Source organism: Pan paniscus, chromosome 1, assembly GCF_029289425.2.
Source record: "Pan paniscus chromosome 1, NHGRI_mPanPan1-v2.0_pri, whole genome shotgun sequence".
NCBI lineage: Eukaryota > Metazoa > Chordata > Mammalia > Primates > Hominidae > Pan > Pan paniscus.
The window spans coordinates 203969893-203995836 of NC_073249.2; the positions used below are offsets into that span (position 1 = coordinate 203969893).

General features: G+C 48.9%; 1 protein-coding gene across 1 annotated transcript; it reads left to right on the plus strand.

Annotated features, from left to right (window-relative positions):
- The first annotated feature begins 3965 nt into the window (after positions 1-3965).
- LACTBL1 (lactamase beta like 1) lies at positions 3966-23771 on the plus strand. The gene is made up of 8 exons (XM_008966573.5): positions 3966-4060; positions 4401-4527; positions 11398-11533; positions 13588-13697; positions 16711-16868; positions 17890-18125; positions 21359-21464; positions 22770-23771. Exons 2-8 carry the CDS (start codon positions 4516-4518, stop codon positions 23749-23751), a joined length of 1740 nt encoding a protein of 579 aa, XP_008964821.4. The 5' UTR covers positions 3966-4060; positions 4401-4515; the 3' UTR covers positions 23752-23771.
- Positions 23772-25944: the final 2173 nt, after the last annotated feature.

Genomic DNA, 25944 nt, shown 5'->3' on the forward strand with positions numbered 1-25944 from the left:
GGTTTTTCCCCAAAGAGTAGGAAGCGGACATGAAGGGCAAAGGATGAACATGATCTTTCGTGTGTAAATGATGGTGAATAATTCCTCCCTATGGGGATATTGTGGGGAATATCTTGGTTCATGGATGGAAAGCCCCTGGACAAGGGCCTGGAGGAAGAGACACACGCAAGTAAATTACCCTTTAAAGGAGGCTCAGGCTGGGCCAGAGATCTTACACATGGGCATCTACTGCCATCCTGGGGCCACTGTGCTGTATGACACGCTGTGGGTTCCCGTCTAGTTAAATTCGGGAGGGGCAGGGCTGGTCTCTGCAATGAAAAATGGCTGCCTTCAGAACTGGGCTAGGAGCAAGGGAGTGGTTCTCAGGGAGGGGGTGGTGTCCTGGGGGCAAGGACTGCAGAACCCAGGAGTGCTAGGTCTGGGGACATAGACCTGAATAAGACACAGTCCTTGCCCATAGACTGATTAGTGTTAGGTAGTGTTAGTGAGACCTTGTCTCAAAAACAAACAAACAAACAAACAAAAAAACCCGAGTCATTGTAGGAAGCCGAACTTTATGGAGCCCTTAGTAGGTGCCAGGCTCTCTCTGGGCTGCTTGCTTCACGAGCACATTCCATTTAATCCTCACAGCAACCGAGGAGTCTTGTCAGTGTCTGGGGAACGACAGGACTCCTGGGTCCAAACCCAGTTCTGCCATTTCTTGGGGACCTCCCTTTCCGGAGCATCAGTTTCCTCGGATGTAAAATGGAGACAGAATAGAAGCTGCCTCCTGGGATTGTGGAGACCAGAGGACATAGCACAGGGGGCTCTAAAGACCGTATGTGGTACATTGTCAACATGCAGTCTGTGTCCAAGAAGCGGGCTGCCAGCTCTGAGCCACAGAGAAGATTAACCAAACAGCCAAGTGCAATGAAAAAGACCTGGGTCCCAGATCAATTGTTGTCAGTAAACTTGCTATGTGACCTTGGTGAGTCATTTCCCCTCTGTGAGCCTCTTTTGCCAGCCATACAATGTGGAGTTTGGACAAAATCACTCAGATTTTTGGCTATGGGGGCTACAGAAGAAGATCTAGAAGGCTTGCCTCCATCCATCCCCGATCCTGAGCATTAGTAGAAGGAGATAGTAATTCAAGGCTCTGTTGAAATAATGAGGTGGAGGCTGGTGTGATCCATGAGTTGCAGAGGAGCCTCGCTCCTCAAAGTGTGGTCCTTACACCAGCCTCAGCATCACCTAGGAGCTTGTTAGAAATGTAGGCTCTCAGATACCACCCCGACTCACTGGCTCAGAACCTACCATGTAACACAATCGCTAGGATGCTCCTACCCACAAGTAAGTGGGACACACACTGATCTGGGGCACTGATTCTCAACCTTGGCCACACAGTGGAATCACCAAGGAGTCTTCAAAGGCTGCGGCATCCAAGCTGCGCCTCTGGGGATCTCTGCAGTGGGACCCAGACACCAGTGGTTTTTAAGAGCTCTCCAAGTAACCCCAATGTGCAACCTCATCTAATGTTGAGAAGGAATATATGTTTTATCTTTTGTATCAACTAAAATCAATAGAAAATCTTCTAGAATGTTCACAGAGAGAGATCTGATATCTGCCATAGGGGCCAGGTAGAAGTTTGACATAAAAGCCAGGTCATGGCTGGGAGTGGTGGCTCACACCTATGTCGACAAAAAGAGTCAAACTCTATAAAATACTTGAAGAGAAATATTAGCTAAATATGAGTGACCATGGCCCATGACACAGCCCTCAGGAGGTCCTGAGATTATGTGCCCAAGGTGGTTGGGGTGCAGCTTTTGTTTTGTTTTGTTTTGTTTTTGAGACAGTCTTGCTCTGTTGCCCAGGCTGGACAGCACTGGCATGATCTCAGCTCGCTGCAACCTCCGCTTCCCAGGTTCAAGTGATTCTCCTGCCTTAGCCTCCCAAGTAGCTGGGATTACAGGTGCACACTACCACGCCCGGGTAATGTTTTGTATTTTCAGTAGAGACAGGGTTTTGTTATGTTGCTCTGGCTGATCTTGAACTCCTGAGCTCAGGCAATCTGCCCGCCTCGGCCTCCCAAAGTGCTAGGATTACAGACGTGAGCCACCGCACCTGGCTGATTTTATACATTTTAGGGAGGCATGAGACATCAGTCAAATACATTTAAGATGTACACTGGTTTGGTTTAGAAAGGTGGGACAACTCGATGTGGGGGCTTCCAGGCTATAGGTAAATTTTAAAATGTTCTAGTTGACAATTGGTTGAGTTTGAGGACCTGAGATCAATAGAAAGGAAATGTTTGGGTTAAGATAAAAGACTGGGGAGACCAAAGTTTTATTGTGCAGAAGAAGTTTATAGCTAGCAGGCTTCAGAGAGAATAGGTTATAAAATGTTTTCTTATGGGACTTAAAAGGGTTCCTGACTGTTGATTATCTCCTGGGTCTGCAAATGGAAGAGGAAAAGGAGGATTCTCTACAGAATGTAGATTTTTCCCACAAGAGTCAAACTTTGCAGGGCAATTTCAAGATATAACAAGGAAATATATTTGGGGTTAAACTATTTTGATTTCTTTCCTTATTTGTTATGTGATGTTATGCTGGAGAAGTATGATGAGGCACGTTTGACCCCTACTCCCCGTCAAGGCCTAAACCAGTCTTTCGGTCTTTCAGGTTAAATTTTAAGAATGTGCTGGCTGAGGAGGAAGTCCATTCAGATGGTTGGGGGCCTTAGAATTTTATTTTTGGTTTACACTTATAATCCCAGCACTTTGGGAGGCAGAGATGGGAGGATCACTTGAGGCCAAGAGTTTAAGACTAGCCTGGGCAAAAAAGGGAGACCCCCATCTGTACCAAAAGCAATTAAAAAATAATAATTAGCTGGGCATAGTAGTGCATGCTTGTAGTCTCAGATACTCAGGAGGCTGAGGCAGGAGGGTCGCTTGAGCCCAGGAGTTGGAGGCTGCAGTGAGTTTTGATTGCACCACTGCACTCCAGCCTAGGTGACAGAGCACAACTTTGTCTTTTTTTTTTTTTTTTTTAGACAGAGTCTCACTCTGTCATCCAGGATGGAGCGCACTGGCATAATCTTATCTCGGCTCACTGCAGCCTTCACCTCCCAGGCTCAAACAATGCTTCAGCTTCAACCTCCAGAGTAGCTGGGACTACAGGGCAACACCACCACACTTGGCCATTTTTAAATTTTTTGTAGAGACGAGGTCTCAGCCCAGGCTGATGTCGAACACCTAGGTTCAAGCCATCCTCCTGCCTTGGCCTCCCAAAGTGCTGGGATTACAGGCATAAGCCACCATGCTCAGCTGTTCTTGTCTTTAAAAAAAAAAAAGCCAAGTCCATGACAAGAAGCCAAAATTTATGGAGCACTTACTAGGTGCCGGGTTCTGGGCTGCCTGCTTCAAGGGCGCATTCCATTTAACCTGCACGCTAACCAAGCTAGTATTATTGTCCCCATTTTATAGATGTGAGGCAAAGAGGTTATGATCCCTGGTCACACAGGCTCACACTGGCAGTGACAGACTAAGATTTGGACCCAGGTTACCTGAATATTTCACAACAAGGCTGACCCCAGTGGTCCTTAGACTGGGTTCCTTCGTGCTCCAGTTTCCTCAGAGGTGCCTGAGGAGCTTGTGTGGGGTCAGACCAAGCCTGGAAATCTCTCTCCTTTCCCTTCCCAGCTGGAAATGACCCTGGTGGCCTCCTGACATCCCTTTTCCACACTGGGTTTGGCAGACACTCCTTTTGGAGAGAGTGTTCCTTTCTTCACCAGCCTGGAGCACTCGGGTCACATGATGTTACCCAATGCTCCCTGACAGATCTCCCCCGCTTCCCCGCTGCTTGGGGACCCCAGAAGCTAATCCCCATGGCAGCAGGCACTCTGAGGGATTAGCACTGGGGAAATTAGGTGCCACATCTGCCGGCCCCTGGAGAGCTTGGTAAAGCCTGTGCCTCAGAGCCCAGGAAGCCATTCCTGTCCTCTGGAACACAGGGGACTCCCAGAGGCACTGTCAGCCAAACTGGGGCCCTAACTGCCCTGTTCTTGCTGGAACCTTCTGGAGAGGGTAAGTTGTGGCCAAGAGCCTGAGGGCCTGACCAGATTGTTCTCCGCAGGCTGGGGGTGGGGAAGAGGAGCTGGAATTCAATGCGGGGCACACAGGGTAACCAATGGTCCCGTTTGCCTGGGACTGAGGGGTTTCTGGGAATGCAGGACTTTCGGTGCTAAAATCAAGACAGTCCTGGACAAACTGGGATGCTGGGTCACCTGGCAGGGGTTTCTGAGCTTGCTGTTTCTCTCACCTGGGAGGGGGAGCCATGGGAAGAGGAGGGCTGCTTTGATCCCCCGCATCCTCGTCTACCCTCCTTGTTTTCTAGCTTTTCTCTGTCCCCCTCCTCTTTTTCCAGCCCCTCAGGACCTCTTTTTGCCTTCACTCCTCTGACTCAGTTTCCTGCTTACGGGATCTCCTGTGGTGTAGACCTGAATCCTCAAAGAGCCAGAATCTTCCATGACTTGGAGAGAATGAAGACCCAGGTGAGGCACAGCCTCAAGAAGCTGTCACCATGTGTCAGCTTCTGACACATGTCTGACCATGCCACCGTCCTTCTGGCTTCAAATATTGGGCTAAATCCCCCCCACGTTACCATCATCATCATCATCATCATCATCATCATCTCTAGAGCTTGCACCTGCAGGCCAGGAACAGTTTCAAATGTTTTACATAAACTCACTGAATTATCAAAACAAACCAGAAACTAACTCCTCTTCCTTTTTACATCCCCAGAGGCCTCTGCCTGGAGTGACCCAAGCTCATTCCTAACTACCTGTTCAATGACTCTCTCCTGCTCCTCCCTCCCCCTAGGCTGAGCTCATCTGTATCTGTGAGCCCTGAAGCCCTTTATTACACCTCTAGCTACCAACTGGTGAACAGCTCTCTATGGGCTTTGCATGCACTATCTTATTTATTCTCAACTAAACCCTATAAGATGTAGGAACAATTGTTATCTGCATTATGCAGATGAGAAATCTGAGACTCAAAAGGGTGAGGTCATTTGTCCAGAACTAGTAACGGCAGAGCCAGAGTCAAGTCCTACTTCCCTGGCCCCAGGCCCTTGTGTCTGATTATGCCACTGTCCTTCTGGCTCCTTGGGGGCAGATGTGGCCCAGCGCACAGCAAGCCCTCGGGGATTGTTTTCTGAATGAATAACTGGACAAAGAGTAGTTGTCCCAGAGTGGGCCGTGAGCATGAGGAAGGAGGTGAGGGTGATTGGGGCACAGAACACCTGAGAAGGAGCAGGGGTTAGGGGGTGGTGGAGCCGTGTTATAGGTGGGGTTTGGGAGAGCCTGGTTCTTCCTGGGCCCTCCCCTACTGCCAGCAATTTCCAGCTGGGAAGGGAAAGGAAAGAGATTTCTAGTGGCTACTGCAAGTCAAACTGTGAGCAGCTGGCAAGCAGCTTAGAGATTAAATACTGACCCACCTTCGGGTCTGCTGGAATAAATCCTGAGATTGGAGACAGACTTGAGATGAGGCTAGGCCCCAGAAGAGGGCTACAAATTGGGGGTGCAGAGATCCCAGCTGCATTTTGAGGAGGAGGGGGGTGGTGCATATTACAGAGCTTGAATCTCAGCTCTGCCATTCACTGCCCATGGACTCAGCAAGTCAATTAATGCCTCTGAATTTTATTCTTCACTTAAAAATAAGCTAAGGATCTGCTCGTTACACCTTAGGTGCCAGTTAGGGGATAGCAGGCTGCCTTCCCACCAAGGGGTCCTCACTGCCCCTGCAGCTCTGTGTTCATGTCAGGAGGGGAGTATCTTCCATATGATCCAGTGGCAATATCTGAGAGCCTTCCATTCACTCCTGTGTTTCTGGGGTTACTCCTCCAACAGGTAGAGAATCCCAATGCTTCTGGGATCTTTAATTGCTTTATTTTATAAAAATTGAGGTATCATTTACATGAAATAAAATCTGTGCAGTTCTATGAGTTTTTTTTTTTTTTTTGAGACAGGGTCTTGCTCTGTTGCCCAGGCTGGAGTGCAGTGGCATGATCATAGCTCACTACGGCCTCTAATTCCTGGGCTCAAGCAATCCTCACACCTCAGCCTTCCAAGTAGCTGGGACTACAGGTGCATGCCAGCAGGCCTGGCAATTTTTTTCTATTTTTTTGTACAGGCAGAGTCTTGCTATGTTGCCCAGCCTGGTCTTGAACTCCTGGCCTCAAGTGATCCTCCTGCCTTGGCCTCCCAGAGTTCTATGACTTTCAACAAATGTATAAAATCCCATAACCACCATCACGATAAACATATAGCACAGTTCCATGACCTCCCCAAAGTCCCTTCTGCTCTTTTGTAGTCTACCCCATCCCTACCTCCAGACAACCATTGAGTTGTTTTCTGTTCCTATCATTTTGCTTTTTCCAGAATGTTCTATGAGTTGTATTCTATAGTCTGTAGCCATTTAGTCTGGCTTATTTCACTTAGCATCATGCCTTTGAGGTTCATCCACATTATTGCATGTATCAGTAGCTCGTTCCTTTACATTGCTGAGTAGTATTCCCTTGTATAGATGTACTATAGTTTGTCTATTTACTCACCAATTGAGGAGCATTTGGGTTGTTTCCAGTCTTTGAATATTATGACCAAAGATGATTTCAGTGAGAACCCTAGTTTCCACAGCTGAAAGACACTTTTGAAATCACACAAGATTTCCAGATGTAAAAGTAAACTCTTTACAAGTAGCCAACCCTCTTCAACAGCTGGAGAAGTAGAGGCTCAGAGAGGGGAAGAGACTTGTCCAGAGTTACAACTGACTCAGGAGTGGAGCTAAGATTTGAACCCAAGTCTTTCAACTTGCAGAACCATGTAAAGTTCAAAAGAATTTCCTGAGAACCTGCTAGTGCCAGGTGGGGTACTAGGTGTCCAAGGCATAAGAGCCAGGAGGGAATTCTCTGCTGGTGCTGGAGAGAATCCTTACCTTGTAGGGACCCAGACAAAGAAGGCAGTAGTAGCCAGTTACCATGAGCGGCTCTGCCTGGGGGAGAATGAGAAGGCTTCACAGATGCCTATGGGTGTTAAGGGAAGAACACAGTTTGTCTGATGGAAAAGGATAAAAGGAAACCACAGCCCCAGGGAATGGCAGGTGCAAAAGTACAGAGAGGGGCAATGATGCGGGAGGTGGGGGCATAAAGACACAGGGGGCAGGGGAGGGGCAGGGAATGGGCTGGCGGAGTTCGCTGGAGTCGGATCATAGAAAGTCTCTCTTGCCAGATTGTTTCCTGTAGAACAGCGTCTGGCACACTGTGCTCAACATGTGAGAGATCTTTGTTGTGGAAGAGAGTGCAGGGTTGGACAGGGAGGGATGGAACATAAACTCAGCGAGACTCTCCTGGAACAGAGCCCAGAAGGCAGATGTCAGTATGTACAGACTGTTGATATATTTCAGAGTTGGCATATGAGTCAGTGGGGGACAGGTTGGTGTATTTAATAAATAGTGCTGGACTATTGATTATCCAAATGGAAAAATAAAATTGGATCCCTGCTTTATTCTATAACCAAAAATTCTTTTGTGTGTAAAAGTACAAAAACCTCTATTTCTGACCTCTGTGAAAAGAGAGATTTCTTAAGCACACACACGCACCATATACACAATGCAAAACAAAAAGACAATACTGATAAATTTGGCAACAACCAAAATCAAAACCAAAAGCCCTCCTATTCAAAAATACTGTAATAGTTGGCCAGGCACAGTGATTCATGCCTGTAATCCCAGCACTTTCAGAAGTCAAGGTGGGAGGATTGCTTGAGCCCAGGAGTTTGAGACCAGCCTGAGCAACATAGTGAGACCCTGTCTCTACAAACAATGCAAAAACTGATCACATCACTGCGCTCCAGCCTGGGTGACAGAGTGAGACTGTCTCAAAACAATCCCCAAATACCGTAATAGCTAACAGGGCTTACAATGTGTCAGACATTGTTATTTTTATACATCAACTCATCTAATCCTTACAAATTTATGAGTTAGGCACTATTATCATCCCCATTTTACAGGTGAGGAAACAGAAGCACAGGGAGGTTAAGTGATTTTCTTAAGGTCACACAGTGGTAAGTGGCTGAGCTAAGATTGCAAATCAGGCAATCTGGCCATGGATTCACCACTACACTATTCTGTCTCTCCACAAAAGTTATCAACACAGAGTGAAAATCAAGCCACAAACAAGAGTATATGAAGAACTCTAATAAGTAAAGAAAAGAGAATAGAAAAAGACCAGGCAAAGGAGAACAGTCCAACTGCAGAAAATCAAACCCAAATACATACAATAAATACATGAAAAGGTATTCAACATTATTAGTCACCAAGAAGATGCAGATTAGAAATATTAATAGCAATGAGAATCAAAGGTGTGACGAGCATAAATTGGAATGACAACTTTAGAGAGGAACAGAATAGTATGTGGCTAAGTTGAAGACGGCTGTACCTTGCCACCCAGAAATTTCACTTCTAGCACAGGATTCCCAACTGGACTGTAAAATAGTCACGTTTTTAAGGTAGTCTGGCCCCGGGCTCTAACTACTACACTACCCAGTATGTTTATACAACAACACACTCTACAGAAGTCAAAATGAATAACCCAGAACTGTAGTTAGCTAACTGAATAAAAAGCAAGTTGCAGGAGGATTATACAGTATGAAATCATTTATTTACGTTCAAAAAAAAACAATACTACATGCTGTTTATGGAAACAAACACACAGTAAAAGAATAAACATGTGCATAAATATGATAAACACCACGATCAAGCATGGGTGTTACATTTGGGGAGAGCAGGAAGGGACTGAGATCCATGAAAGGTACACAGAGGACTTCAACTCCACCTAGGATGTTTTATTTTCATCCAGTCAGTCATTTAACAAATATTTATTAGGGTCTGCTATGTTCCAGGAACTGCTTTGGGTACTGGGAATAACTCAGTAAACAAAACAAACAACAATGCTTATGGGATGGGGAAACTGAACAGACAAAGTAAATAAGCAAGGACATAGCATATTTGAAAAATGTAAATATATGAGAAAATATGATAAAATGTTAAGATTCAACAAAGTCTAGTGTTGAGTGCCCAAGGATTCATTACATTATAAGTCTGTCTGTCTCTCTCTTTCTCTCTCTATATATATGTATGGCACCATTATATATATGTATATATGTGTGTGTATATATATGTATGTGTGTGCGTGTGTGTGTGTGTGTGTGTATATATATATATATATATAGAGAGAGAGAGAGAGAGAAACAGGGTCTTGCTCTGTCATCCAGGCTGGCATGTAGTGGTGCAATCATGGCTCACTGCAGCCTCGACGACCTCCCAGGTTCAAGCAATCCTCCCACCTCAGACTCCCGAGTAGCTGGGACCACAGGTATATACCACCACACCTGGCTAATTTTTATTTTTATATTTATTTATTTTGAGACAGGGTCTCACTCTGCCATCTAGGCTGGAGTGCAATGGTGTGATCTTGGCTCACAGCAACCTCCACCTCCCAGGCTCAAGTGATTTTCCCACCTCAGCCTCTTGAGTAGCTGGGATTACAGGCACACACCACTACACCTGGCTAAGTTTTGTATTTTTTGTAGAGGCGAAGATTTGCCATGTTGCCCAAGCTGGTTTTGAACTCCTGGGCTCAAGTGATCCACCTGCCTTGGCCTCTCAAAGTGCTAGGATTACAGGTGTGAACCACTTCACCCAGCCAATGTTTAATTTTTTTGTAGAGAAAGGGTCTTACTATGTTGCCCAGGCTGGCCTCAAACTCCTGGGCTCAAGTGATCCTCCCATCTTGGCCCCCCAAAGTGCTAGGATAATAGGAGTGAGCCACTGGGCCCAGTGTATTTTTTTCAGTAAGCTTGAAATATTTTCTAATTGTAACAGGCCAGGAGGGCTTGATGACTGGCTGGAGGTAGGGATTGAAGGAGATAGAGGGGCCCAGGCAGACCCTGAAGCATGACTAAGTGGAGGCAGGTGCCATAAGGTGATGTTGAAAATAAGAGAGAAGGAGGAGGGGTTGAAACAAGTGAGTTTTCTGCTTTGGATGTTGAGTTCCAGGTGCTTGAGGACTTCCAGGTGGAAATGCTCAGAAGGCAGTTGAAATGGGAGTCTGAAGTAGAGGGGAGAGAGCTGGGCAGAAGAGAATCGGAAACCATTAGCATGTGGCTGGTGTCCTTGTGCATGAGGTCACCTGGGGATTGCGTCTTTCAGGGAATTTGTCCACATTTAAACTGTCAAATGGATTGGTATAAAGTTGTTCATAATACTTCTCTGTAAGATCTGTAGTGATGTCTCCTTTCATTTCTCATTTGGTAATTCACCACCGAGGGATTGCGTGTGTACTGAGGATAGAGGAGGGAAGGGGGAGAAATACCACGTTTGTAGGACAGAAGTGGAAGATGTGCCTTTGAGAAAGGGAGGTAGGCAAGGAGGAGTTAATGCAATGTATTTGGTTAACACCCATCTCCTCGTAAAACTGTAAACCTCCAAAAGGCAGGAAAGAGTCCCTTTCTGCTCATCAGTATACCCTCAATATCTGGCTCAGTGCCTAGCACATAGGAGGCAATCAATAATAGCTAACACATATGTAGTGTTACCGTGTGCCAGCTACTGTTCTAATTTATTAACTCATTTAATCCTTGCAACTGAATACAAGTAGGTACTATTATTTTCAAGGAATTGTATTGAGATATAATTCATATGACATAAAATTCACCATTGTTAAGTGTACAATTCAGTGGTTATAGCATATTTACAAGATTGTGCCATTAGCACCATAATCAATTTTAGAACATTTTCATCACCCCCACAAAAACTCATAGCCATTAGCAGTGACTCTTCATTCCTTGCTACCCCCATCCCCTGGCAACCCGTAATGTACTTTCTGTCTCTATGGGTTGTCTATCTAGACATTTTATATAAGTAGAAGAATGAAATATGTGTCATACTTGCAAGTTTTCTGAGGCCTCCCCAACCATGTTGAACTGTGAGTCAACTAAACCTCTTTCCTTTATAAATTACTCAGTCTTGGGTATGCCTTTATTAGCAGCGTGAGAACAGACTAATACAGGAGAGTTGAGGAAAGCTTCCTGGAGGAGGTGGCATTTCAGCTGGTCTTACGATATTTCACTAAGTCCATAGCGGAACAAGGTACAGCAAGCGAAGGGGTGGGTGCTCTTGCAGGGCAGAACTATCGAAAGAGTCACACTGGGAAGGGCATTGGTTTCACAACTGTGAAATTTATCCAAAGCTATGGGATCTTGTGATGTCTGGCTAACTTGAGGCCTAGGAGGGGCCAGGGTTAGGGTCCCTCTCTTCCCTCTGACTGACCCCCAAGGGGACTGTACCTTATGTCCTTGCTCTCCCAGGATGGCTGGTGGCCCAACTTGCTGAAAGTGGAGAAGAAGTGGCTCCTCCCCGCCATCTGCAGCTTCTTCTGCCTGCTCTCAGTGGTCATGACTGGCTGCTTCCTGTGGCAGTATCACCTCCCCAAGCTGAAGACCGGTGAGTGCAGAGACAGCCTTGAGTTCCTCCCCATAGCCCCCTGGGTCCTCCTGGGCTTTGAGCTGCCACCCCTGATTCTAGTGTGTAGGGGAGGACCATAAGATTTAGACTCAGAAGCTCTGGACTCCATTCTGAGTCCAGCTCTCACTAGCTGTGCATCTTTGGGACAGTCTTGTTGCCTCTCTGTGCCTCGATGTCCTCGTGTATAAAATGAGGATCCTGATGCCACTGGGGTTTCTTCAAGACACCCAGTTTGGGGGTAAAATTCAAGGACACCAAAGGAAGAGCAAACGGTGTTTCCCTTCCTCTGCCTTTGGCCACCATGATGGAATCTCCAGGCTCCAGCCCCCTTTCAAGACCTTCCTGCAGCTGTATCTAAGACCTCAATAGGAACAACTCACAGGTGTTCAGGGGCAGCAGCTGCCAAGCCTTGGAGCCTCTCCTTCCTGAACGGGTCAAGGCCCAATAAAGGAGCCACCACTGCTAGTGATACCTACCAGGCCCTTTGTTTGCCAATTAAAGCAGGAGGAGCACCACTGTGGACACTAGCCCCTACCTGGGTCCCAGGCTGAGCAAAGCCTAGGCTCTAGCTGGGACCACCCTATTCTGTGAAACCCATGTCATGGGGTTGTTGAGAAATCCTCCCTAAGGTTTGTAATTTTCCTGTTTGGGTCTGCGTCAGTTATCTATTGCTAAGTAACAAACCACCCCAAAGCCTACTGGCTTCAGACAAAGCAAGTGATTATTTCCCATGATTCTGTGGGCTGGCTGGCAGCTCTGCTGCTGGTCTAGCTTGGGCTCTCTCTGGTGCACTGGGCAAGTCGGCTTGGGGGTCGGGTTGAGGGGGGCGGTGTCTCCCTCAGCGTGGACTCCTATCCCAGACCGCTATCCCAGACCTGTCCACAAGGTGGCAGTGTTCGCAGGGAGTAAGCCCCTTAAGGTTTAGCCTAGGAAGGTCGCAATTTGTTCCGCCTCATTCTTTTGGCCAAAGCAAGTCACAAAGCCAGCCAGCTTCGGAGGTGGAAGGAGCTGACAGAATTTATGGTCTTATGGCTGAGCACGGTGGCTCATGCCTGTAATCTCAGCACTTTGGGAGGCCGAGGCAGGTGGATCACCTGAGGTCAGGAGTTCAAGACCAGCCTGACCAACATAGTGAAACCTTGGCTTTACTAAAAATACAAAAATGAGCTGGGCGTGGTGGTGGACGCCTGTAGTCCCAGCTACTCGGGAGGTTGAGGCAGGAGAATCGCTTGAACCCGGGAGGCAGAGGTTGCAGTGAGCTGAGATCGCACCATTGTACTCCAGCCTGGGCAACAGGGTGAGACTCTGTCTCAAGAATTTATGGTCATATGAAACGTACCGCAGGGACCTTGTCTCAGTTTTGGGTGGAGTCTCAGGGCGCAATGGAAGACGAGGAGGATGTATTAATAGTCCTGGAGGATGCTCATCCCCCTTCACACCCCACTCCAGCCTTAGAGGAAGAGGCTTGGGTGCTGCTGTGATGATATCACAGCCTGAATCCTGTCCTGCCAGCACTTCACCTTCTCCCCTGAGGTGCCGAGGAAGCCACACACCCGGACAAAGGCAGAACAGAATCAGGCCCCCAAAGCCCTGATGCTCAGCTCTGGTGAGAGAATGAGTTGTTGCTGTGGTTTAGGCCTGGGTCCTAAGTGGGGCTCGAAGTCCACCCAAACACATAATCAGGATGAGAGCAGATCAGACAGACAGATGTGGCTGAGCCTGCCCCACGCAGCCAGAATGGTCTAAGTCCACTGACCACAGGAGATGGGAAGCTGGTTAAGCAAGAGAGAGGGGAGTACAGTGACCACTAACCAGGAGCTGTGGCCTGCAGGGCTGTGCCTCCTCCCCAAGGGCACACTCTGCTCCCTAGGCCCGTCAGGGGCTAGGGCTGGGCTCTGCACCCGGATATCCCCCGGCTCGGCTCGGCTGGGGAGGGCTGTCCTTGAGGCACTGTTCTGGCCTTTGCTGCCACTTTCCCCCTAGATTCCTATCCTGATCTCTGTCCCCTCCTCACCATGTGATGTTCCCTCCAGGTTCCCTGGGACCAGAGGAGACCTCTGCCCCTGTGAGGATGTGTCCCCGGCACCCTGAGCCCGTGCCCCTGGCTCACCCACTCCCCGTGTTGAAGGAGGCCCTGGAAAAGGTCAGTGATGACCCAGGAGGAAACTGGGCATGTGGGCTGGGCCTGGGTGATGAAGGGGAGGGCAGTCCCTCTGTGCTGGCAGTGGCATTCATTCATTCATCTGTCCAACATGTATTTCTTGAGCATCAACTCTGTGCTAGGCACTATGGATATGGCAGGAAGAAGACACTGACCTGCTGTCAAGAAATTACTAATCTGGAAGCGAGAGGAACAGTGAAGATACCAAACATTTATAATCCTGGGCAAGAGTGAGGGTAAGAAAAGTTTAGGGGACTTTGGGGCACAAAGGAACAGGCCTTAGGGTCAGTTCCTCCTTCTGGAGGAAGTGGTGTCTAGGCTGAGATGTGAATAAGTAGCAGATACCCAGATGACATGTGTGTGGTGAGGGACCCTGGGGACGGAGAGGTGTGCTCCAGACAGATGGAACAGCATGTGGAAGGGCCTGGAGGCTGCAGAAAGTATATGACACATACAGAGAACTGAGAGGCCATAGGTGGGAAGTAGGGAAGCTGAGACAGGAGAGGATGACAGAGCCCACATTGCAGAGGCCACCGTGATATGATTAAACACTCCATGCTCCCCAACACAACATTTACCATTGCAGGATGGCCAAACCCTAGAGGCAGGTGTCAGTCAGCTCTAGTCTGTGCCAGTCAGAGCCCAGCCACTTGGGTCACCCACCATGGGAGACATGGAGACGAGTGAAACATGATCAGAAGAATATGAGCCGCAGCATGGTGGGGGAGACTCAAAACTATCATCCGAGGAACAGTTACAGGGAAAGGGCTGTTGACTCCTGAGAAGGGAACGTGTGGGCCAATGCAGAGACAAAAATCACTGCTTGCAAATACCTGAAAGTTTTTTGTGAAGGGGAGAGAGCAGAAGGGTGCTATGTGGCTTTCAGGAGTTATAGCAAATTTTCATAAAAGCAACAATAATAACCATGCTGCCTTCTGTTGAGCACCTGGAATGCGCCATTGCCATGTAACCACTTACATGCATTCCTCATGAGTCCCTATCTATAGAGAAGGAGACAGAGGCTCAGAAAGGCAAAGTTAGAGCCGGGCGCGGTGGCTCACACCTGTAACCCCAGCACTTTGGGAGGCCGAGATGGGTGGATCACGAGGTCAGGAGTTCAAGAGCAGCCTGACCAACATGGTGAAAGCCTGTCTCTACTAACAATATAAAAAATCAGCCAGGCTTGGTGGCATATGCCTGTAATCCCAGCTCCTCAGGAGGCTGAGGCAGAAGAATCGCTTGAACCCAGGAGGTGGAGGTTGCAGTGAGCCGAGATCGTGCCACTGCACTCCAGCCAGGGCGACAGAGCGAGGAAAAGAAAGGCAAAGTTAGTGCAGGGATGGGAAGTGGAGGTGGACCGAGCTCAGCCAAGGATATGTAAAATCACTTGGCAAGGTGGTCCAGCAGTTAATTAAGACGTAGGGACCAGGTGTGGTGGCTCGTGCTTATAATCCCAGCACTTTGGGAGGCTGAGGCGGCCGGATCACCTGAGGTCAGGAGTTCGAGACCAGCCTGGCCAACATGGTGAAACCCTGTCTCTACTAAAAATATAAAAATTAGCCACACATGGTGGCATATGACTGTAATCCCAGCTACTTGGGGGGCTGAGGCAGGAGAATCGCTTGAACCCAGGAGGTGGAGTTTACGGTGAGCGGAAGTGATGTCACTAAACTCCAGCCTGGGTGACAGAGCGAGACTCTGGTCTCAAAAAACAAAAAACCAAAACAACAAAAAAAGAAGTGGGGCTGGACTTAGCACAGGGTTCCAATCTTGATTCCATCAGCCAGTAGCCACTTGGGCAAGTCACCTCATATCTCATAGGCTCTCATTTCTCATCTGTAAAATGGGCAGAAATTAGCACTGACTCACGAGGATGAAAGGAGACAATGTATGAAAATCACTTTATGCCACGCCTGGCACATTCTAAATGTCCAATAAATGTCAGCTGTTATCATCATCATTGCACTTCATCATTGAAAATGATGAGGTATTTTCAATAAATGTTCAGGCTAGGTGAGGCGGCTCACACCTGTAATCACAGCATGTTGGGAGGCTGAGGTGGGAAGACTGCTTGAGGTCAGGAGTTGGAGACCACCCTGGTCTACACGGTGAGACGCCGTCTCTACAAAAAATTAAAAAATTAACTGGGTGTGGTAGCATGTGCCTGTACTCCTAGCTACTCCACAGGTTGAGGCGGGAGGATCACTGGAGCCTGGAAGGTTGAGGCTGCAGTGAGCTGTGCTTGAGCCACTGCACTCTAGCCTGGGTGACAGGGTGAGACTTCATCTAAAAACAAATAAAATAAATAAATAAATAACCAAACAAATGTGCAAAGAGGGCCTACAAGCACTGTATTAATAGTGAATTCCCCAACACTAGGGGTTCAGGCTAGGCCTATTGGAGGTTTTTTAGGGCGTCAGACATGGGTTTGACTAAAGCAGTAGCTGGTTTTTTTTTTGTTGTTTTTTTGTTTTTTTGAGACGGAGTTTCGCTCTTGTTGCCTGGGCTGGAGTACAGTGGCGAGATCTTGGCTCACTGCAACTTCCGCCTCCTGGGTTCAAGTGATTCTCCTGCCTCAGCCTCCCAAGTAGCTGGGATTACAGGTGCCCGCCACCATGCCCAGCTAATTTTTTGTATTTTTAGTAGAGACAGGGTTTCACCATGTTGGCCAGGCTGGTCTTGAACTCCTGACCTCAGGTGATCCGCCCGCCTTGGCTTCCCAAAGTGCTAAGATTACAGGCATGAGCCACCATGCCCGGCCTTAAAGCAGTCGTTTTAACCCCCTCTCCTTTTTTATTTTGCTAAGAAACTGTTTCTTTGAGAAAACATCTTATGAAGAAGCCCAACAGTGGGGGCCCCAGCCAATGGGGCATAGTTTGGAGGCTCACTGGGGTGCTGCATGCAGGGTGTGACTATGGAAGAGGATGGCTTTGCAGATGATTACTGAGGGTGAGGGCAGGGGGGCCTGTCACTGCACCCGTTCTTCTCCCTCAAGGTGGACCAGATCCTGCGCCAGGCAATGTCTACCCCAGGCGTGGCTGCCATGTCTGCAGTTGTCATCTACAATGACACTGTGCTCTGGACAGGGAACTTTGGGAAGAAGAATGGCTCAGACCCGGCTTCTGGGGCCCCCAATGAGTACACCATGTACAGGTCAGCTGGGTGATCTCTAGGGTCCTGTGGAGGGGTAAGGGATGGGAGGGCAAGGGAGACCTAGGAGGTAAGGATACTGAAGAGAATCATGGCTGGGGTCTAATCTGCCAGGGCCTATTATGAAGTCTTGACAGTTTTATAGAAGAGGAGACCGAAGTCCAGAGAGGACTGAAGTCCAGTGAGTGCCCAATGTTACATCACAGGGGTAAAAGGTCAGGAAGGAATCCCTTCTGGAAAGAACCTTAGCCCTAAACCTACCAAACTAGAAAAGGTTACCTTGTGCCCATCCCCCCAACCCTGACCGTGTGCCACAAAGGAACCATAACCAGTTCCTAGGTCCTTGCCCCAGGTCCCTGTCAAGTGGCAGCAGTGGCCCAGATGCAAACAGATGGGGACATTCTGTTGCATATCTGGAGTCTCCCCTTCTGCATGCTGCCTGCAGATCCTCAAAGTTCATGATGCAGAGTGAACACATTTGTTCCTGGGGACACTGTGGGTTTTACAGGAGTCCTGAGGGAATTACATTTAAATTGCACCTGCTTTGTGCCAGGCATGGGGCCAACAGTTATATGTGCTAGCATGTACTGAGCACTTACCACCTCCTAGGAATGTAGACAGGCACTTTGCATGCACAACCTCGTTCCATCCTTTTATTAATACAACCGGTGAAGCAGGCAATGAAACTGAATCTTAGATGGGTCTAGAAACTTGCCTAAGGCCACATGGCCAGTGAGAGGCAGAGACACCATCCAAGACCCAGGTCTGTCCCTGAATGGGAAATGGCTGGAAAAGAGCCTGGCCCAGGATATCCATCCCACCTCAGCCCCTCAGCTTCTGGTTACGTTCTCAAGCATCCCAAAGGCAGCTCCACAGAGGCTGGTTAATTTCTGTTGGAGATGTTGACTTAAGCAGGGATGCAGTGCTTTTCTAGAACACTAAAAAGTTGCAGGATGGGGGCAGGAGGTGGGTTGTGGGGCCAACAGGATGCCCTTTGACTGCTTGTATTCCCAACATTATCTAGGATCTCCAGCATCTCCAAGATCTTTCCTGTCCTCATGCTGTACCGTCTGTGGGAGGAGGGCATCGTGGCCTCCCTAGATGACCCTCTGGAGCGGTATGCCAGCACCTTCACCATTAACAACCCGCTGGGCCTGGCATCAGCCGAACAGCAGGGCCTGATGGACGGGCTGGAGCAGGTGGGCCCCGCCCCAAGGCCTTCACCTGTCACCCTTCGAAGGATGGCCAGCCAGCTCTCAGGTGAGTCTCAGAACTGACTCAGGCTGACCCAAACCATTTCAGGTGGGGAAGCTGAGGAACAGGTTCTCATCCAGCCAGGCTGGGCTCACTCTTGGCTCTGCTTCCTGAACTGGCCCTACGTCCCTCTCACGGGATGTGGGTGGTGGGCCAGGGAAAGAAACATCTCTCGAGGTAAAAGCTGAACTGAAGCCTGGAAATTTAGACCAAGTAGAAACATCAAGATGAGTTGGCAGGTCTTACCCATCAGTGCAGGTCAAAATGAAGTTGATAAGGCAAGAGCAAGTCAACGAGTCAATATGTGGCCAGGCTCAGTGGCTCATGCCTGTCACCCCAGTGCTTTGGGAGGCCGAGGTGGGAGGATCACTCGAGCCCAGTAATTCTAAGCCAGTCTGGGCAACATAGTAAGACCCTATCTCTAAAAATTTTAAAAAATAGCCCAGGCATGGTGGTACACACTTGTAGTCTTAGCTACTCAGGAGGCTGAGGTGGGAGGATCACTTGAGCCCAGGAGTTGAAGGCTGCACCGAGCTATGATTAATGACATAGTAAGATCTGGTCTCTAAAAAGAAAAAAAGTTTATATTTGTAAACAATTCTACACAGAAGACCTAATTTCCCTTAATATATAAAAGTCACCTACAAATTATTACAAAGACCAACAGCCCAGCAGAAAAATGGGTAAAGGAGAGGAACAGAATTGAGAGCTCACAGAAAATACTCTTAAGAATATTAAGGGCTGGGCGTGGTGGCTCACGCCTTTAATCCCAGCACTTTGGAAGGTTGAGGCAGGCGGACCACCTGAGCTCAGGAATTCCAGACCAGCCTGGCCAACATGGTGAAACGCTGTCTCTACTAAAAATACAAAAAATTATCTGGGTGTGGTGGCTTGCACCTGTAATCCCAGCTACTCCAGAGGCTGAGGCAGGAGAATCGCTTGAACCTGGAAGGCAGAGGTTGCAGTGAGCTGAGATCGCGTCATTGCACTCCAGCCTGGGTGACTAGAGAGAAACTCTGTCTCAAAAAAAAAAAAAAAAAAAGAATATTAAGAAATATTAAAAGGTGCTCAACTTCATTCATAACAACATAAATGTAAATTAAACCTACACTGAGACATGTTTTCCTCCAGCAGATTGGCAAAGATGAACATGATGACGCCCTGAGTTGCTGAGGTTGTGGTAAAACAGACCTTCTTAGCCATCAATGCTGGGAATTTAAATTGGTGCAGCCGTATGGAGGGCAATTGGTAATATCACAATTTAAAATGTATGTCCCCCTTGACTCAGCAATTTCATTTCTAGGAAATTCTCTTACAGATGTACTCACCTATGTCTGGCATGGGGGATGTATAATACACAGTTGATCACTACAGCACTGTTTGTAATAGCAAAAGACTGAAACAACCTAAATGTCCATCAATAGGGGAGTGGCTAAATGAACACAGCTGTACAATCAAACAATGTATAGACCTAAAAAAAGGATAATCATGTTCTGCGTGTACTGAGATGGAATAAGATAGAATACTAAGTAGGAAAAAAGCATGTAACAGCATATTTTGTATGCTACCATATAAATAATTAAAATAATATATACATATATAATGGATACGTGTATATGAATAAGTGTAATGTACATATTATATAATACAAGTATGTAGTATATATTAGCTTATATATGCATCAAATATCTTTGGAAGGGAGCTAAAGAGATTGAAACATTAGGTTGCCTCTAGGGAGGGGAAATGGGTAGCTAGGGAGAAGGGTAAGACGAAAATTTTCCACTGTATACTCTTTGATTTCCTTTGAATCTTAAATCATGTAAATTAATTACTTATTAAAATAAATTATTTTAAAATCATAAAGCTATGATAACAAGTCAAGATGAAGTCGACAAGGATGGGGGCAGGAGCAGGCTGGCACTGGAAGATGAAGCTGGGGCACGGGAATTGGGCAGGGCGGGATCAGGAACAGAGCAAGGCGGATGCGGAGGGATTGCTCTGAAAGCTTCTGAAGGACCCTCTGTTGGCCTTTAGAGGGAGGGGTGCTGGGTTTTGCTGTGATTGACACAGGTAAGGGGGAGAAGACAGGTACTGTCTGCCCCGCCCCAAACGCCTTTGGTCATATCTGCAGTCATAAACCCATCAACTCCAAAAGGTAGGAATCCCTCAAGTGCCCACCGTGTCATCATTTTACAAAGTGTATTCAGGCCTGAGTCTCAGTCAATGGATGTGGTTGGTGTCACTCCCACACACAGAACTGGGGCTCCTTCCTCCTCCTCCTCTTTCTCCTCCTTCTTTTGGCAGGGTCTCACTCTGTTTCCCATGCTGGAGTGCAGTGGCATGAATATGGCCCACTGCAACCTGGCCTCCTGGGCTCAAGCAATCCTCCTGCCTCAGCCTCCCAAGAAGCTAGGACTATAGGCACGTGCCACTGAGTCCAGCTAATTATTTATTTTTTGTAGAGATAGGGTCTTGCTATGGTGCCAAGGCTGGTCTCAAACTCCAGGCCTCAAGTGATCCTCCCGCCTCAGCCTCCCAAAGTGTTGGGATTACAGGTGTGAGCCACCACACCTGGACCAAACTCTTTTTTTTTTTTTTTTTGAGATGGAGTTTCACTCTGTCACCCAGGCTGGAGTGCAGTGGTGCAATCTCGGCTCACTGCAACCTCAACCTCTCTGGTTCAAGCAATTCCCCTGCCTCAACCTCCTGAGTAGCTGGGATTACAAGTGCATGCCAAGATGTCCAGCTAATTTTTTTGTATTTTTAGAAGAGATGGGGTTTCACCATGTTGGCCAGTTTGGTCTTGAACTCCTGACCTCAGGCAATCCGCCCACCTTGGCCTCCCAAAGTGTTGGGATTACAGGCGTGAGCCACCGCGCCCGGCCCCAAACTTTCTATAGTTGATGATAGCAATTATTTTTTGAGCAGTTAGTATGTGCCAGGCACCATACTAAACATTTTATCTAATGTAATCTAATCAGCCCTTGGGTACAAGGATTATTTCCCTTATATTACAGATGAAGGACTGGGGCTCAGAGAGGCCCAGTGACCTGCCCAGTGACACACAGGCAGGAAGAGAAGGCAGGACTGGAGTCCACGCTAGGCTGATTTTCTTTTTTAAAAAACCAATTTGTTGTTGCTATCTCTCAACTCACGGAAGGTGGGGAGGGAGTGCACCCAGGGGCCCACCATCCCACCCTCAGCCCGGCCCAGTAAGTCTGACCACTGCTCCTCCCTAGGGCTGCCCAGAAGGCTGCGCTCCACTTCACTGCTGTGGAAGGGCAGCACCCAGGAGGCCCTGAACCTGCTCAAGGATGATGTGCTGGTGGTGGACCCGGGAACCAGGTGAGGAGCATACCCTGATGCCCAGCCTCATGTTCGGAGCCTCCTGGGGAGACACACCTGCCTGGCAAAGAGCCCACATCACCTCATCCTAGGTTGGCAGAGCCGGGAGAGACCTGCTCCCCAGCTGCAAAGGGCAAGGCCTAGAGAGGGGAGGCCAGCAAGACAGGGGAGAGCTGGGCCCAGAATCCTGTTCTGTTTGAATGGAATGTTTTTTCCATTCACCCACTTAACATTTATTGAGCACCTACTTTGCCCAGAAGGTGATAAACACCCGGTTTGCTCCTCGTGGAGTTTGTACTCTTGTGAGGGAGACACTGTGAGCAAATAAGCAAGGTGAATACAGATTTTGCCAGGTTGGAAATAAACCGGTTGCTGACCAGGTGGGGAGTGGATAGCTGGGTGGCCACTGAACAGAGAAGCCCCACTCTGGGAGCAGTGGGGCTGTGGGGCTGGACAGAGGACAGCTGGCTCTCCCCGGCTTCAGGGGCCCTCTTCTGAGCCGCTGGTCAGTGACCCTTTTCCAAATTTGTCCCTCTGCTTCTCCAAATGCTGAACCTCAGGCTCCACTTCCCTTAAGGAAGAAATGATCCAGGTGATGCAGAGAGAGGAGATGCTTGGACATCTTCAGGCTGGAGTCCTCCTCTCAGCTCTGCAAATAACTTATTGCAATGTGACCTTGGGTGGTGCACTTTATCTCTGTGAAACTCATCTAACTAATCTTCCTTATCTGCAAAAATAAGGAAGTTGGCCCAGAGTTCAGGAATGCTTAGTAGAATCTGTGAATTTTCACCCATCCTTGCACCTTTCTGAGGCACTATTTTAGAGATTCTGAAACTGTATTTGCTCTGGGAAAGAAAAGAGGCCTCTTGCTGGTTACTGGTGTCTGCTACAGCCTGGAAGAAGGGAGGGGTGAGACCTTGCCTCATACATGGTCACTATCATTTTTGTTTCCCCAGAGCAGTGTAAGCCTTTAATTTTCCATTAGATAAGATAAATCATACTAAAGTGTGAAGGACCAATAGGATTTGTGTGACAGCTTTCCCAGGTGCACCGCTGAGCTCAGCTCTCCTCCATCCTGCTGTATGACCCTGGGCAATTCCCTGCCCCTCTCTGGGCCTTGGTCTTCCCAGATGTAGAAGAGAGTTAGAGTCAGTGCTCCAAAGTCTCTTCCAGGTCTGACCACCTGTGATGCAGGGGAGCAGGTTCCTTCCCAGCCCCGCCCAGTCCCATGAAACTGGTGGCATTTCAGACAGCGCGGGCGGGTGAGGAAGGGCCCCGTCCCACTTGCCACTGCTCTCCTTCCAGATGCCATTACAGCACGCTGGCCTTCTCGCTCCTGGCCCACGTCCTGGCAGCTCACACCGCCCAGGGCGACTACCAGCGCTGGGTCTCGGAGAACGTGCTGGAGCCGCTGGGGATGGCAGACACGGGCTTTGACCTCACGCCCGACGTGCGCGCGCGCCTGGCAGCGGGCTTCTACGGCAGCGGGCGGCCGGCGCCACTCTATGACCTGGGCTGGTACCGGCCGTCGGGCCAGATGTACTCTACCGCCGCCGACCTGGCCAAGCTGGCCGTGGCGCTCCTGGGCGGCGGACCCCGGCGGCTCCTGCGGCCCGACGCGGCCAAGACGCTGCTGGCGCCGCTGCTGGCCTGCCCGGGCGCCTACTTCGCCAACGAGACGGGCACGCCGTGGGAGTTCCACGCGCAGCGGGGCTACCGCGTGGTGCGCAAGGACGGCGACCTGGACGGCTACGCCGCCACCTTCTCGCTGGTGCCCCCGCTGCGTCTGGGCCTAGTGCTGCTTCTGGCAGGGCCACGGCCGCCCGGGCCCGACCTGGTGGCGCGGGCCTACGATGAGCTCCTGCCCGCCCTGGAGCGCGCCCTCCGGGAGGCCGAGCCCGGCCCGGCTCCGCCGCCCAGCGCGCGCCCCTTCGCCGGCCACTTCACCTTCGCCAACCTGACCTTCTACGAGGTGCGCGCCGGGCCCGCGGGAGAGCTGCGCCTGCGCCAGTTCGGGCCGCGCGTGGAGGCGCTGGTGCCTCCAGCGTTCCGCACCCTGGCGCTGCGCCATCTGCACGGCCGCGTCTTCCAGCTGCACGTGGCCCGCGAGTTCCCCTGCGCACTGCCACTCGGCGACGCGTGGCTCTCGCTCGAGGCCCAGCACGGGCAGCTGGTCAACTTCTACCCCTTGGATCACCACGGGCTGTCACCCGGCTTCGATGTGCCCGGCCTCAACACGTACAGAGTGCTGCGGCTGCAGGGCAAGCCGGTGTTCAAGACCCAGTGACCCCGGGCTTTGCCTGGACCCCCCTGTCCCTGCCTCCCAGCTTTCTAGAGTAAGGTTTGGAAGGGGAGGCTGCGGGAATGCCTGTTGGAGAACCCGGGTAGTTGGCAAAGTGGGGTAGGGTGATGCTACTCAAAGTGTGGTCGTGGACCACAGCCAGAAATTCAAATTTCTCCACATCTATAGGGGAGGAAGGATTAAGTACAGGCATTAAGAGTAAGCATTTAGAAACTTTAACAGGCAACCAAAAATTTAAGCATCGAAACAGTACTTTTGTGCCTGCTGAATCTAAAACAAAATATGGACTTGTATTTTGTCTTTTAAAAATAAACCTAAGCAGCTGGGCGCGGTGGCTCACGCCTGTAATCCCAGCACGTTGGGAGGCCTTGGCGGGCGGATCACTTGCGGTCAGGAGTTCGAGACCAGCCAGGCCAACATGGTGAAACCCCGGCTCTACTAAAAAATACAAAAATTAGCCAGGCATGGTGGAGGGTGCCTGTAATCCCAGCTAATGGGGAGGCTGAGACAGGAGAAACGCTTGAACCTGGAAGGCGGAGGTTGCAGTGAGCCAAGATTGCGCCATTGCCTCCAGCCTGGGCAACAGAGTGGGACTCCATCTCAAAAAAAAAAAAAATCAACCTAAGCCTGGGCAACATGGTGAGACCCCATCTCTACAGAAATAAAATAAAAATTAGCTGGGCATGGTGTCCTGTAGTCCCAGCTACTCAGGAGGCTGAGGCAGGAGGATCACTTGAGTCTAGGAGTTGGAAGCTGCAGTGACTCGTGTTCGTGCCACTGCACTCCAGCATGAGTGACAGAGCAATACCCTGTCAAAAAAATAAAAATAAAAATCAACCTTATTGAATTATAACTTACATAAAATGAAATACACATGTTTGGAGTACCATTGGGTGATTTTGACAAATATTTATACCCACCACCACAATCAAGATATAGAAAATTTCATCACCCCCAAGATTTCCCCCTACTCCTTTGGAGTCAGTTCTCTTTCTCACCTAGCCTCAGGCAACTACCGATCTGCTTCCTGTCACTATAGATTAGCTTTGCCTGTTCTAGAATTTCATACAAATGGAACCATATGGTGGAGTCTTTTGTGTCTGTCTTCTTTTGCTCACCACGCTGGTTTTGAGGTTCATTCATGTCTGTGTGTGTATCAATAGTTGATTGCTTTTGTTTTTGTTTTTGTTTTTTTTTTGAGGGAGTCTCACTCTGTCGCCCAGGCTGGAGTGCAGTGGCGCGATCTCAGCTCACTGCAACCTCCGCCTCCCTGGTTCAAGCAATTCCCCTGCCTCAGCCCCCCGAGTAGCTGGGACTACAGGCACGCGCCACCACGCCCAGCTAGTTTTTGTATTTTTAGTAGAGACGGGGTTTCACCATGTTAGCCAGGCTGGTCTCGATCTCTTGGCCTTGTGATCTGCCTGCCTTGGCCTCCCACACTGCTGGGATTACAGGTGTGAGCCACCGCGCCCAGCCAATAGTTTATTGTTTTTATTCTATTGCTCATATATGCCACAATTTGTTTATCCATTTCTCTGTTGGTGAACATTTGGGTTGTCTCCAGATTAGGGCCATTATGAAAAAGCATTCCTATACAAGTCTGTGTGTCAATACATGCTTTCATTTGTCTCGGGTAGCTATCTAGGTGTGACTGCTATGCAGTTTTCCAAAATATGTGTATCATTTTATATTCTTTTTTTTTTTTTTAAGACGGAGTCTCACTCTGTTACCCAGGCTGGATTGCAGTGGTGCGATCTCGGCTCACTGCAAGCTCCGCCTCCCAGGTTCATGCCATTGTCCTGCCTCAGCCTCCCAAGTAGCTGGGACTACAGGTGCCCACCACCATGCCTGGCTAATTTTTTTTGGATTTTTTTTTAGTAGAGACGGGGTTTCAACATGTTAGCCAGGATGGTTTCGATCTCCTGACCTTGTGATCCACCTGCCTCGGCCTCCCAAAGTGCTGGGATTACAGGCATGAGCCACTGCACCCAGCCACCATTTTATATTCTTAACAGTCATATGTGACAGTTCGCTTGCCCTACATTTTTGCTAACACTTGTTATTGTCAGACTTTTGCATTTTAGCCATGTTCGTGGTTGTGAAGTCATATCTCACTGTGGTTTTAGTTGCATTTATTGAATTGTGAAAGCTCTTTATATACTATGGATACTAGTCCTT